Source organism: Podarcis bocagei (genome assembly GCF_964188305.1).
Source record: "Podarcis bocagei genome assembly, chromosome: 6".
Classification (NCBI taxonomy): Eukaryota; Metazoa; Chordata; class Lepidosauria; order Squamata; family Lacertidae; genus Podarcis; species Podarcis bocagei.
The window spans coordinates 30988281-31003980 of NC_138130.1; the positions used below are offsets into that span (position 1 = coordinate 30988281).

Below are 15700 nucleotides of genomic sequence, written 5' to 3' on the forward strand. Positions count from 1 at the left end.
GAATTTGTCTAATCCCCTTTTAAAGCCATCCACATTGGAGACCACCATTGCACCCTGAAGTAGAGAATTCCACTGTTTAACTACGTATTAACTGCGGGTTTGAATCTATATTTTCCATAATGTTGTCCCGTGGCTCAGCTACAACCAGTAACGCTAACATTTCTGCTCTCGCTGACTGTTGCTAAGGCTTCAGAGACTGTGCAAACATGATCTTTTGTTCTATAGATATGAAGCACGCTACCAGAAAGGGAAACGGACCCTTTGCCTCACTTGATACAGATTGTGAGCCAGTATATTCTGTATGGAATCCACCTCTGCAGGCGAAAGTCTCTGCATCCTTCGATTTCTAAACCTCCTGCAGAGAAGGAAAGCAAACATTAGAATGGCTAAGTCAAAGGGCCAACGTTTACTCCTGCATAGTGGTTGCATGTACACACTAATATTGGCATGTATTAGTTACGCTCGGGCTGTTTTGCCAAGAAGGGATAGCAAAGGATCACTCATAAATCAAAGAAGCAAGCCATCTCTTTGTAGTGTGGATGTGTGCATGAATGAGTGTGCATACATTCACACTATTTTATTGCTGCTGGCCTTTCAGTCTGCAAGTCCAAAAGGAAAGCAAGTTAAAACAATTGTAAAAAAAGAAGAAGTTAAGAAATCCACATAAAATCTCTAGTCGTTGACCTACATAGAAAGTGTCGCTTTGTTGAAAACTGACGGAAGTTGAGTAATGAAGGACTAAAGTTAGATGAACTTATTCAATTGAAAAAATCTTCAAAACTATAAAACAGAATACAGTGGTACCTTGGGTTACAAACACTTCAGGTTACAAACTCTGCTAACCTGGAAGTAGTACCTCGGGTTGCAAACTTTGCCCCAGGATGAAAATGGAAATCACACGGTGTCAGCAGGAGGCCCCATTACGAAAGTGCGCCTCAGGTTAAGAATGGTTTCGGGTTAAGAACAGATCTCCAGAACGAATTAAGTTCGTAACCCGAGGTACCACTGTACTAGAATTCCAACTGCCCCATAGCTGTTAGGAGCTAATCCAAATAAAAGCATCTTCCAGTTCTTTTAGGAATTCAGATTCAGATCCTAGGGTGTCTCCAGGAAAAGGGTGCTCTCCCCATTCTGGAAACTACCAAGGATCTTATCACGAGGACATTTACAGATTGTCTGTAAGCCACTGGGCGGTAGCTGAGGAGTAAAAGATAAACTTTGCAAGCAGAAAGTCCCCAGATTAATCCCTGACACCACTAGCTAAGTATAGAATCAAAGAACTGTAGAGTTGGAAGAGACCCAAGGGTCATCTAGTCCAACCCCCTGCAATGCAGGAATCTCAGCTCAAGCATCCATGACAGGTGGCCATCCCTGGCCTGAAACCCTGGTGATCTGGTGCTGGTCCAGGTAGCTCATGCTTAGCTAGATGGACCAGCAGGTCTGACTCAGTATTAAGCAACCTCCTGTATATTCCTATCTTTAAAATCATGATACTGCCAGGTGGGGGGCAGTCTCTACAGATCTCTTTCCATGTCGCTTCAACCGTCTGGAAGCTGCAGTAACCGTCTGCATACTGGAGATCACATGTCATTGCAGCAACCATCTCTGCATGGCAACCCCATTTTTCTGTTTGTTTTTTTCTGGCTCATTCCAACCAGCATTCCAAGGCTGGGGGCAAGGAAGGAAAGGAGGTTGTTGCTGTTGCTGCTGCTGCTGCTGCTCTTGGAAATTGGTCCACCCTGAACCTAGTGCTACCTTGGTTCTCAAACGCCTTGGTACTCAAACAACTTGGAACCCAAACACTGCAAACCCGGAAGTAAGCGTTCCGGTTTGCGAACCTTTTTCGGAAGCCAAATGTGCTCCATTTTGAGTGCTACGCTTCCGATTTGAGTGCCACACTTCCGTTTTGAGTGTCTATTTTGTGCTTCAGTTTTTGCAGCTCTCTCTTTTTGTTTTGGTGACTGTGTGGAACCCAGTTCAGCAACTGATTGATTGATTGTGTGACTGCAGTACAGTGGAAGCTCAGGTTGCAGATGTAATCTGTGACAGAGGAACGTCCGCAACCCACAGCATTCGTAACCTGCAGCGCCACGTCTGCGCACGCACATGATGCAATTTGGCGCTTCTGTGCATGCATGAGCAGTGAAACCTGGAGGTAACCCTTTCCGGTACTTCCAAGTTTCCCGCGGTCCGCAACCTGAAAACGCATAACCCAAAGCGTTTGTAACCCGAGGTACCACTGTACATTATTTATTGCTTTCATTTTATGGACCAATGGTCTCGTTAGATAGTAAAATTCATGTTAAATTGCTGTTTTAGGGGTTGTTTTTAAAAGTTTGGAATGGATTAATCCATTTGGCATTACTTTCTATGGGAAAGCGCGCCTTGGTTTTGGAACGCTTTGGTTTTGGAATGGACTTCCGTAACAGATTAAGTTTGAGAACCAAGGTACCACTGTAATGGCTTATTCCTTAATGCTGGTTTAAGTTCCCTTGTCATTCCGACCACCCTATCCCTTTTTTTCTCCAAAATGAGATAGCAACGCCTTTGAGTCACGTGCCAGTTTCTTATGTGAGAGCAGTTGGATGAAAGCAAATCACTGCAAGTCTCAGAACACATTGCGATATTGACTTTATGTTAATATCTTTTGTCTCTTTCCTTTATAGCCCACCTTTCTCCCCCGTTGGCTTAGTTTGAGTCTTGTGCACTTTCAAGTCATATGATACTTGCACAGATGTGCCAAGATCACCAGTCAACAAATCTTGGAAAACTCCCCAAATGTAACTGGAGCTGAATCACGACAGCTATCACTTGCAGAAATAGGTACCTGTACTCAGTCCTTACAGATGCACCACCATGCAAAAACAGCTCTACTCTAGGGGACAGTTCACACATCATGACATCTCTGTACAGCAAGATCAGTTCTAACTGTCCTTGAGCTCAAATTCCTTCATAACGTACACTGTAAAATCAGAGATCACAGATACATTCAGTGTTTTTTGTGTTGTGATCTCTGGTGCGCAGCACAATAGCCTCTTCTTTTCTTTTTCGTGCTGGCACCCACAGCATTTTTATCAAGATACAGTTTCGACGCCTCATTTTTACAACAACCACAAAGCGCTGGATACACCCCATAGCAATTATTGTCACTGACACTTCTTCTAACTGTCACGACCTTGGGAAATGCTGTAGAATACGGTCAGGATTGTCTAGTTAACTATATCACTGCAAATCTGTTCCAGGCTTAGTCCAGAGTTAGGACTACTTGTGCATAGAAGAAATAATTGTGTGTAAATGGTTAGCTAATCTAGTTCTCTAGATGTTTCAGTTAAAATAACCTTAGTTTCAGGTGAACAATGAGCAACTCCACAAACATTATGAAAGCAATTTGTCATACATCTAGAACTCAAATATAAAAATGGAAAACTCTTTTCATGAAGTTAGCTATTAACCAAGCAACTTGATAATGGTAAGCATATCTGCTTCAGGGAGAAGCAGGAAACTTTCTGTTTAATAAACCCACTTCCTTTTACATTTGCGCTTCAGTGCTGTAAACTTATGATACAAATCTGTTTTTAGGTAAAGCAAAGGAGACCTGTTAACCACTCAATAAAATGTTTATTTTATTGAGAGCCTTTGCTTGTTTATTACATTTTGTATTTAAATAGTAAGGTTAGTGCAGGTATTATAGTTGCACAGAGAAAAATGGCTTCAGAGGTAACATCCTTGGTTTCTTTAAAAGCAGACTGTAACTTTCTCCTAATGTCCTACTCTTTCTGTGATTGTATTCCAGCATCTGGTAAGTCAGGCTTCACCCACCTGGTTCCTTCCAGGTGTTTTGGACTACAACTCCCATCAGCTCCAGTCAACATAGGGCTCATGGGAATTGTAGTCCAAAACATCAGGTTTCGTTATTTGCATTTATTCCTTAACGCAGGATAGTAATATAAACAGGAAGCCACCATACATCAAGGGGTGACTGGACAAAATGAATCTGGTTCCTACATAATCTCAGTTGTGTTTTATATGTATCACAGAATCACAAAGTAATGAGTTTGGATCCAAAGAAAATAAGTTGCCCTCAGGTCTCATTGAAATCAGCAGTGCTTAAATTAGTCATCTCGGGCTTTTCACATAAATTTTAGTGGGGCTTTAGTGCAACTAACTTACTCTCAATCCTTATTTTCAAGTACGCATCCATATCCCACTTATCTGAGCTGAAAGAAGATACTCACAAAGAAGATGATTTGGAAGAAGGTGGCTTCATCTCTCCACGCTCTACCATCTCAATGACTTGTTTTATTTCCAGTTTCTTGTACAGGGAGACAATGCTGGATTTTGGTTGGTGCTTGTGTAACAAAATCTTCTTGAGGACTCTGTTGTCAAATTTCTTAAATCTGGTAAGAGCAACAGCAACAGCAACAACAAAACATTATTTCGATCATCACTCAAGAATTAAATAATGGACAAGCCTAAGGCATCTTCCTGAGCTTCTTAAGGACCAGACATTAAACACCAAAGAGGTGTAGTTCAACGAAGACACTGTGTTGAACTGATAAGACAAGGACAAGTTACAGTAATGGGAGAAAGAGGGTGAAGGCACCTAAACACATTCATGGCTGTAAAGGGAAAGGGAAATCCTGATTTGCTTTGTAGAAAGGGAGTGTTCTAATAAAGCACAAGAGGAATAGCTCTGCTTAAAGTCATAATGTGCCACAGCAGAGTTCTAAATGATCTGTTCATTTGGGTCTGTTGTGTCCATCAGCATTTCAAAAGGTACCAATAAAAATAAAACGTTTATGTAAATAATGGACAATTTGGAGAAAGAGCAACCCAATAGTGGTAAATACAGGCTGCCTTAGCTCCAATCAGCATTGCTTACCCTTTTTTTTAAGCAGGGAACAGAAAGACTTTTTTTAGCAGGGAACAGAAAGGTTGCAATACTATGCACACTTAATCTGTTAGTGCCACTGCTACCATTTGCTATCTTGGCAAATACACAATGAAACCATAAGCAAATGGTCAAGATGTGATGTACCGAAGGTGCTCTCGAAAAAGCCTGCAAAATCTGGATGGGATTGGCAAGGGACACTCTCACATACATTGTGTGCATGTGCCACAAACACTTTTCTTAACATTTCCGAATTCACCATGCTACTGTTGGTTTCTGCTCTCTTCACTGTGCAGCGAAGTGCTTGTCACAAGACAATGTTTACATTCCACAGTCAGAGTACTGTTTGGGTTTTCCCACGGGAATGGGAAACTGGATGTGACGTACACTGGTTTCCTGTTTTTCACTGTTCTCTCGGTGTTCTTCGTTCCGAGGAGAAGGACGGTTGCTTCTCTGCTCCCGCAGAGGCAAGATGCATGTTTGTAATTTCTCCACTTTGAACTGAAAATAAAGCAACTTTAAGCATGTGGCACGTACTGCTCATCATTCCGTTGTGCACAGGACTCTGCAATTACAACATTTTTGGTTATGGGCCCAGAAGACGTAAATCAAACTGAAGAATGGAGACTCCAGAAGCCGAGTCGGAATGCCGGCAGAGGTACAGAGAAACGGATTGCGTTATCTGCTCTGCGCGTCAAGTTTGATTGATGGAGGTATGTGCTCATGCTCCGGGCAGCCTGCCAGTTTCTAGTTTATGGTTTTATGGCTGGACTTTGAACTTTTAAAGCCGTTTTGCCGAGATACAGGCAAAGGCACAAGCTCACAGGCTTGGTGGCTGGGAAAGCGAAAGTACTTTTTACAAGTGCTTTTGGAAGCTGCTGCACTGTGACGCAGCTTGATTAAAGTAGCAATGATGGCTAATGCAAAGCTGGCTGATGCTTTTGGGATTCCTAAGCTCAATAAGAAAAATTATACGGACTGGGTGCAGTATGAAGAGGCTGTTCTGCGGAAAGAAGGTCTGTTTAATGTTATTACAGACAACCCCCCAGCTCCAGTTACAGATGAATGGACTGCTAAGGATTCCAAAGCACGGGGAACGCTTACGTTGATAGTATCCCCAGAAGAGCTCTGTCTGTTGCGTGGAAAGACCACAGCCAGAGAAATTTGGGTCGCTTTGAGAGAGGCTCACTTAAGGACAGAAGCTGGATCCACTATGTTTTACTTTAACAAGCTGCATAATATGGCTCTTGCTGAAGGTGGAGATGTGCGTACACACCTGATGGAGATGCAGAATCTGAGACACGAGCTGCAACAGAGAGGACTCAACTTTCCAGAGGCTGTGTATTCCTTCATGATACTACATTCTTTGGGTCCAAGTTGGGAGTCCGTTGCCACTCAGATTGCTGTTCAGCCAACTGCTCAGCTCACAGTAGCCTATGTTACTGCCGTGATCCAGAATGAAGCAGATCGCCAGGGTGCTAGCTGCATGGATAAGGGGGAGTCTTCACAGACGTCATCCCAGAGTGCAGTGGAACCACCAGAGGGCGCCAAAGCTTTGAAGGCAGTGAAATGCTACTCGTGTGGACGTCTAGGCCATATGAAGAGGGAATGCAAATATCCCAGGGCCAAGACAGAGCAGCGCAGCGGAAGCTCATCGCGTGGAAAAGGCCAAAGCAAAGGCAAAGGTCTGGTCTCCAGGACAACGCAGCACAAGGCAATGGTCTCACGCTTCACTCCAAAGGTTGCAAAGGTCCAGAAGACGTCTAGATCCTTCTTCGTTGTTGATTCAGCAGCTACCCACCACATGTGCAACGACAAGAGACTGTTCGTGTCTTTTACACCGCAGGAAGGTGCGATTCACCAGGCGGATGACCACACGATCCCCAGTCAAGGCTACGGAACTGTTGTTCTTCACAGTTTGGACTTAGAGATACAGGATGTACTGTACGTTCCAGATGCCACACACAACCTTCTAAGTGTGATGCAGCTGAATGAATGGAACATTGACGTTTCCTTCAAGAACAAGAAATGCACCATCACAAAGAAAGACGATTATGTATTGCATGCTGAGAATGTTGATCGTTTGTTTGTTTTGTATTATGATGATGTTGTGCAGAATGATACTTGTTGCATTGCAGGTTCTAACAAAAGTTTGCATGCAGGATGTATTCATGATTTTCACAGGAAATTTGGTCATTTGCATTTTGAGGCAGTATCTAAAATGCCTACCTTGGTTGAAGGTATGACTATTAAACCCTGCAGGTACCACATGAAGTGCAAGGCGTGCGCAGCAAACAAGGTGAAAATGGCTGCGAAAGGTAAGGTGTCTAGTAGGCAAGCTACAGAACCATACCAGGTTGTTCATGCTGATTTAGTTGGTCCACTATCGCCCTCTTTGGGTGGAAATAGGTTCTTCATGGTTCTCATTGATGCATTTTCCAGGTATATTTATGTGTACAATCTCAAGCAGAAATCAGAGGCTTTTCCAAGGTTCAAGGAATTCTGTGCTTGGTTGGAAAATGTGCATGGTAAGAAGATAAAAACTCTTTTCACTGATCGCGGGGGAGAATTCACTTCTCAGCAGTTTGAAGCTTTTCTGACTGAGAAAGGAATTCAACATGATTTGTCCAGTCCTCGCTCGCCATGGCAGAATGGACTTTGTGAAAGGGCAAATCAGACATTGCTTCAAGGGTTAAAAACCTTGCTGCATGATGCCAATCTTCCAGAGAGTTATTGGGCCGAATCTCTCTCGTGTTTTGTTTACAGTTACAATCGCAGGTTATCATCAGCGATTGGTTGCACCCCGTATGAGAAGATGTTTGGCAAGAAACCATACATCAAACACATGAAAATTTTTGGTTCTGACATGTGGGTTCATTCACCACAAGGCTCCAAATTAGGCAAACGTGGATTGCATGGTATCTTTCTAGGTTATCAGAAAGGTTCTTACAGAATAATGATGACTGACACTAAGACAATTAAGCTCACAAGAAGTGTTGAGTACAATGCCAAGTGGGGGGAGAATGTGGGAATTTTCCAATGTTATCCTGATGACAGTGATGAGACTGAGGATAAGCAACAACAACCCACACCCACTGATGAAGGTTCTGATTCTGAGTCTGAAACTGAATCGGGTGATTCAGAGGATTTCAAGAGTGCGAAAGCCTCTATGCGACCCTCTGAAAGCTCTGATCAGGAATTGGAAGAACCATTGTTCACAATAGGTCATTTTTCTCCTAAGAAGGAAGAGGAGAGTGTTGAAGACCAAAGGCTGATTCGCAGGTCACAAAGAGCCACAAAAGGCAGACCTCCAAAGAGATTTGCTGATGAATTTGCTAAGACAGCAGTAGCAGCTGTTAAAAGCTCCAAGAAGGTATTTGAACCTTCAAGTTTCCAAGAAATCCAGGATTTGGATTCTAAGGAAGCTGAGCCATGGTTAAGTGCCATGAAGGCTGAGCTTGATTCCTTAGAAAAGAACAAAACTTGGGAGCTAGTTCCAGTAGTTCCAGGAATGAAACTGCTTGGAAGCAAATGGGTCTTCAAAGCGAAGACTGATCAAAATGGCAAGATAGTCAGACACAAAGCCAGATTGGTAGCCAGAGGTTTTGCACAGGTACCAGGTGAAGACTATCACGAGACCTACTCACCCACTGTGAGATATGAGAGCATTAGGCTTATGCTCAAGCTAGCTGCAGAAGAGAATCTACACATTAGTCACCACGATGTGAATACAGCATTTTTGTACGGATCTCTAGGTGAATCACTTTATATGCTTCCACCTGATGGCGTACAGGTAAAACAGGGATTTGTTTGTGCTCTGAAGAAGTCCCTATATGGTCTCAAACAAAGTGCACGGTGTTGGCACACAAAACTCACTGAAGCATTGTTTTCTCTAGGATTTCAGCAAGGGAAAGCTGATCCATGTGTGTTTGTCAAAGAGGAGGGGCAAAAGAAGCTGTATTGTTTGTTTTATGTTGATGATATTTTGTTCTTTTGGAAAGATGTCACAATGTACAATAACGCCCTAGCTCAACTGAAAGAGCACTTTGACATGAAAGATCTCGGTGAGGTAAACAACTACCTATCTCTGGAAATAGAGAAAGATCAAAGTGGTAACATTCTAGTACACCAGTCAAGGAAAATTGCTGATGTGTTAAGCAAACTGAACCTGATGGATGCTAACCCTGTAGACACACCGATGACAACAGGTTATCAGGTAGAAGACACTGAAGAAGCATTTTCTGACACTACACTGTACAGAAGTGTGCTAGGCAAGCTAAACTTCATTGCCAGATGTTCAAGACCTGACATTGCTGTTAGCTGTAATTTGCTAAGCAGACAAGTTAACAATCCTACTGTTAAGGATTGGAAAGCTCTGAAACGCATAGCACGCTATTTGAAAGGCACTATGCATTACAGACTGAGATTTAACAATCAGAAGTCTGGTGGTCTTGAGATTTTTGCAGATGCAAGTTTTGGAAGTGACACTACAGACAGGAAAAGTACGTCTGGAGTTTGCTACATGTACAATCAGGGTCTATTTGATTGGTCATGCAAGAAGCAAACAACAATTAGCTTAAGTACTTGTGAAGCTGAACTGAATGCACTGTCTTATTCACTTAAGGATTGTGAATGGTTGTTACAATTGTGCAAAGACATGAAAATTCCTGTCAAATGTCCAATCCAGGTTTACCAGGACAACAAAGCATGTTTGGCTTTGCTGAATTCGGAAGGTTGTAAGCAAAGCACGAAGCACTTGCAGTTGAAGGTGCAACATGCTAGGGAACATATTCAAAAGGGACTCGTAACGGTGTCCTATATGCCAGGTAATGAAATTCCTGCTGATGTATTGTCCAAGATTGTATCAAGGGATCAACACTGTACCTATGTACAGAAGTTGGGTTTGTACTGATATTGTACGAACACGCTGCCCAGTGATGTTCACAGAAAGGGGGAGGATGTTGGTTTCTGCTCTCTTCACTGTGCAGCGAAGTGCTTGTCACAAGACAATGTTTACATTCCACAGTCAGAGTACTGTTTGGGTTTTCCCACGGGAATGGGAAACTGGATGTGACGTACACTGGTTTCCTGTTTTTCACTGTTCTCTCGGTGTTCTTCGTTCCGAGGAGAAGGACGGTTGCTTCTCTGCTCCCGCAGAGGCAAGATGCATGTTTGTAATTTCTCCACTTTGAACTGAAAATAAAGCAACTTTAAGCATGTGGCACGTACTGCTCATCATTCCGTTGTGCACAGGACTCTGCAATTACAACAGCTACCGCCTTCAAGCATTGCCACTGATGTATGTGGTAGTTTTATCCCCTGTCCCTGTTTCCTCTTTTAAACATTGCATGAAAAGAAGCTCAGATGAACATATGCAAGCCAGAAGCAGGGGACCCAGTTGTGCACGGGATCCATTCTGGAGGCCCATTCGCAACATGAAAAGAGCACAACCCGCAGCGGCGCATCTGCACATGTACGGGTTGCGATTCGCTGCTTCTGAGAATGCGCGTGACATCATTTTGGGCTTCTGTGCATGCGCAAGCAGCGAAACCCGGAAGTAACCCTTTCCGGTACTTCCGGGTCACTGCGGGACATAACCTGAAAGAACGTAACATGAGGTATGACTGTAATAAATTCAATGAGAAGTAAGTAAAACACCTGGCTCTCAGACTTATAGTGCAAAGCCGAAGAGAACACAAAGAAGTGGAAGTCAACAACCGTAGAGCATTTTCAGTCTGGCCCATTTTACTATATTAGAGTAACACTTTCAGTTATTTTCTTTTACCTGACCGTTGCAGACACAATCTTACTTGTCTCTCAGTTGATAATGACTCCATTGTCCGCATATATCTTCAATTCCCGCCTTTAAATGGTCCATCAGCTGCAGACACACAGGAAGTTGGAGAAAGGTATGAACAACGTTTTAAAGCCATCACTGCTGCAACAATGTTTATGTGCAAAGAAGATGACAACACAATTTTGAACAGCCATACTCTAGAATACAAAAAAACTGAGCCAGACCATTGGCTCATCTAAGCTCTGTACTGTCCACACTGACTGGAAGTGGTTCTCCTGGGTTTCAGTCAGGTAACATCTCAGCCCTTCCTTGAGAGGTCAAGGATTTAACCTAGGGTATTCAAAATAGGTGCTTACCACTGAACTATGGCACAGAACTAACACAGCACCACCATTAAGAATAACACTATCAGAAAGTTCTTCTGCCCAAAGGCAAAATTCTTCAAGCATCAAGTTATGCCATCCTGACAGAAGATGTCAGAAGACTGATTCTAATTGTCCCAGGTAGCGGTAAAAATAATTCCACTTCCTATATCCAACCAATGTCATAGCTAGGTATATGTATTTACATTGGAGTAGGGATGGGTGAATGTGTCGATTTCAGTTTCTCTCAGTTTCCTAGTTTTCCAGTCTTAACTCCAGCTCTCCACATTTCGACATCTGTTTACAAGTGTTTTCTTTAAGAAGTCATTGTGAAAATTCACCACCATTTGAGTGCTAATTTCTCCTACCATACGTATTTTGTTTGAGAATTTGATTACTATACACATTTTTACAAAGCAATTTGCCCAGCTATAATGCATTTTTGCTTTTTTTAATTTTCACCACTACGTGCATTTTAGTGCATGTTGACCCTAAAATATCCATTCTTGTACATATTGCTTGGCTGGAGAACTGCATTCCACAATTGGGAGAAGTGGAAATTTCAGAAGATGGCTATGTTTCGGTTTATAGCTGGTTTCAGAAACTGAAAATTAGGTAGATTTGCCTATTAATGTGAATTGAGTAGAATTGAAGCCCCATCCCTAACATGGGGCTCAATGGAGCTTAATCCCATGCATAGGACTGCAGCTTTAACACAAACCACAGCCCTACTTGGAAATTGGGGTTGAACCCGTGACCTTCTGCATGCTTCACACCTGAGCTATGACTCTTTCCCAGTTTATTAAGGTCCAACACATTTCAAGGTGGAAGGCTTATAACAGTAGCAGAGCACATGCTTAGACAGCATGCAGGCTCCTAGGTTTGAATCCTGAGGTGACAGTCAACTAAGTTTCAATCAGAGTAGACCCATTGGAATCAAGCAACACGACTAAGTAAGGTCAATTAAATTCAGCGGGTTTACTCTGAGTAATACCACCCCAGAATCTCCCATTTTAAAAGGATCAATTGGAAGGAGGCAATGTGAAATATCTCTGCCTAGGACTCTGGAAACCTACTCCCAGACAGAACAGACCATGGACAAATAGTTCTCTGACATTCAATTAAAATTATAATTTTTAAAATAAATTTAAAACTTCATCTTACTCGTATGTGAATTTCCTCATTGACAGACTCTTTTTTATTGGTCTTCTTAACGTCCAGGTACTTGACAAGTGGTCTAATGGTGATTCCCTTCATTTGGAACAAAGAAAGTGAGTTAACTTTTGATACAATATTCATTCCCCCATGAAATCGTGAAGCACGCTTAATCCTCATTGAACTGAGACTGCCAAATTGGACAGCACCTCTCTTCCAATCTGGATTATCATGTGAAGGAAGAGTGAAAGCACCTCTTCTCTCACCAGAGGCCGGGGGATGAGGAAGTGAGGGTCTCAACACAGTTTGATTTGGCCTGAGCTCCACACTTCCTTAGAGACAGCTCTGTCAGCAGTAATACCATGATATGGCAGGTAACTCATCTTCTTACCTGGATGAAGACAGTAAAATATGTCACCACAATAGTAGACGTTATAAACATCTTCTTTCTAGGAAAGAGAGATGCAGAGAGCAAGAATGCCAGGGAGAAACTGCTGGCCCCTCGCAAGCCACTGTAGATGACAATGAGTTGATCCTTAAGAGTGAATCTGTGAGTCCGGAACTTGTTGATGATGCAGAACAAGAAAAGCACACCTAAGGAACAAAGAAAAAAAACAAAACTAACAAAGGGAAGTAACAGAATGGAAACTTCCACCAAACTAGGATGCAAACTTGTGCTTTCATACAGGCTGTCCCCAAATCAAGTGTGTTCTATTGCATTGTAGCAGCTGAAATGTAGGAAGTCCATGTTCAAAACATCTCTATAATATTGTCAATAACAGCCTCCACCAATGTAGAGCTCTCCAGATGTTGATGGACTAGAACTCCCCCCAGGCCTTGCTAGCACAGCCCAGGGTCTTGAACAATGTAATCCAACAACATCTGGGAGCCACCATACTGGAGAAGACTGATGCATAAACTTGCACCTGATTAAATCCACACACATTGCAGACTCTGAGAATTGTAGTCCTATGAGATAGCTAGGGATCTTGAAGAACATTGGGCATCATGATTGGACGTTGAGGATACATCAGTATGGAATGCATACACAACCAGCATTTACATGTACAGTACAGGCATTTACATGTGTAGACTGGCATGTAGTTCTCCTCCTATATTGAGAGAGTGGCCATTTCATTTATAAACAGTGGAAAAGAAATCTCTAAAAGAATTAACAAGAGATCATCACTTCAACAACCCTGATACTGAGATGATATAAATTTGTATTAAGTATGGAGAAGAAAGAAATGGGGAGGGGGTTATGAAAAAGAAGTTACCAAAAATGGAAAAATATGACAGTCTTCCTGCACATTTTCAGAACAATGGGGAGATGTTGACGCACACTGTCCTCATCGGGAAATGAGGCCATATGGTCTTCTATCCTGACCTCTGTGTGTTTGTTTGGAGATCAGAAGAGGGGGGGTGCCTTGGTGTACAATTGCAAATCCTTCTGCTTCAGGGTTCCCTAGATATCCATGCAACTGTACACCCACAGGCTCTGTTCTGAATTTCCAAATAAATGTGTGGAGGGGAGGAGCAGGGATGGCACATGCAATCTCACTCCTTCCATCCTTAACATGTTCAACTAAAAGATGAAAAGGCCTGTTATCATCAAGAGATGATCACCATTTAATCTTGTGAGGGAGAAACACAACCTTCTAAACCACCTACACTGCTAGAATTTGACTTTTTTAAATGCTAATTAAGGTTGGATATAAAGGTAGGATATAAACAAGTAAATATGATCCTACCCAGCCTCCCTGGAAGTGCTTTCAAAATATGTCAGAACTGCTAAGATTTTTTAAAATTTATCAGTAAGTGGCTTATATGCAAATGGTTGCCTGAATGATGATGAAAAGTAATTATACTTGTGGTATAATTTCCTTCAACAATATATACAAGGTTGCTCTTCTATAGGTAATTCTTTCTCTCTGCAAAGTTCAGTTTTGTATGAAGTGACCTGACCCGTCGAACACAACACACCTGCGGAACAGTCTTTGCTAAACTGGTTATACCAGTCAGCTCTGAACTTCCTAGCCTTTCTCTGCACTGAACGATGCTTTCAGTGACACAAGGCCTTTCATCCACCTGGTTTAGTTTGATTATTAAAGCATTTGTTTCTTACTTAGCGCCCGCCAAACCACACAGAAGACCAGCGTGAAGCAAACAAAAGCCCAGTTCCACTCGTGGTTCCGCCTGACCGTAGACACTCCCATGAAGACAAAGATCAGGGTCTCGCTGACGCTGCTCAGCATTTTCATGAAGTATTTTATCGTCGTGTAGGAATTCTGGGAAACGTTGGCCTCCACATATTTCTTCATGGTCACTGCGCAGGCCGTTATCCTGTTGGCTCACAAAGGGAAGGAAGCATGAGCCGTTGGAAACAGCAAAGGGAAGAAAGAAAGAAAGAAAGAAAGAAAGAAAGAAAGAAAGAAAGAAAGAAAACATCTTTCCCACTGAAGGGATGATTATTCCCACAATCACCTTGAGATGTCTTTTGTGGTCATTTAGCTCAGTATTGTTTATCCGTCATGGATGAGGAGCTCATTTCCTCCCAGATACAGGGGGACTTCGACTCTCATCAGCCCTGACCATTGGCCATGCTAGCTGAGGCTGGTGAGGGCAGGGATCCAGCAACATCTGGAGGAAACGCCCAGGCTCTACATTACCTGGAAGTGGCTTTTACAGCCCTGCTTCAGCTATTTACAGCTTATAGCACCTGAAAGGAAGGCAGGGCACATCAAGATGGACAGACCTGTCAGTTCCAGTTCTCAAACATTTTCCTATTTCTGACCTTAAAGTCACTTCTCGAAACTTCTGCAACAATTTCTCACAAGAATTTGTCAGCATTTTAGTATGACACCCTCTTCCATCACTTTCTTCATGAAGTCCCAAGAAATATTGTCAAATGCTTTCTCTGTATCTATAAACATCAGCACTACTTTCTTCTTATTTCTCACTTCCAGGTATTCTATAATATTTAATACATTTCTAATGTTATTTTTAATTTGTCTACCAGGAAGGAATCCAGATTGATCATGATGGATAAAATCTTTTTTAAAAATTTCAACCTGTTTGCCAAAACAAATGATATAAGGCCTATAATTCTTCACCAATGATACATCAGCATCTTGTTTTGGTATCAAAGTTATGTAGGCCTCTTTCCATGTTTCTTGGACTTCACCTGTTTTCAAAACTTCATCCATCATTTCCCTCAAAGGGTTCACAAGCTGGTCACTCAGTTTTTTATAGTATTTGGCTGTTACTCCATCTGGCCCTGGAGACTTCCCTGCCTTTGCTTTTTTATTGCTTCTATAATTTCTTGGGCTGATATTTCTACATTTAAAATCCTCCTTTGTTCCGCTGTTATCTTTGGGAGATTGCTATTTTAAACATAGTTTTCTATTAGCATCTTCTACTAATGATATGAAATGAAATACAATGAATTTAAAAAATGCTGAAAATAACATTTTTTAAACAACCAGAAACCTTCCT

General features: G+C 42.2%; 1 protein-coding gene across 1 annotated transcript in view; it reads right to left on the bottom strand.

The window, feature by feature from the left end:
- Positions 1–15700, bottom strand: part of SLC9A4 (solute carrier family 9 member A4) — a 36879-nt gene that overhangs the window by 15103 nt on the left and 6076 nt on the right. The window contains exons 4-9 of the mRNA XM_081198347.1: positions 14331–14548; positions 12597–12799; positions 12215–12301; positions 10702–10772; positions 4236–4397; positions 259–355 (exon numbers count right to left, since the gene is read on the bottom strand). Of these exons, the coding sequence (XP_081054473.1) occupies positions 259–355; positions 4236–4397; positions 10702–10772; positions 12215–12301; positions 12597–12799; positions 14331–14548 (838 nt within the window). The remainder of the gene's footprint in view (positions 1–258; positions 356–4235; positions 4398–10701; positions 10773–12214; positions 12302–12596; positions 12800–14330; positions 14549–15700) is intronic.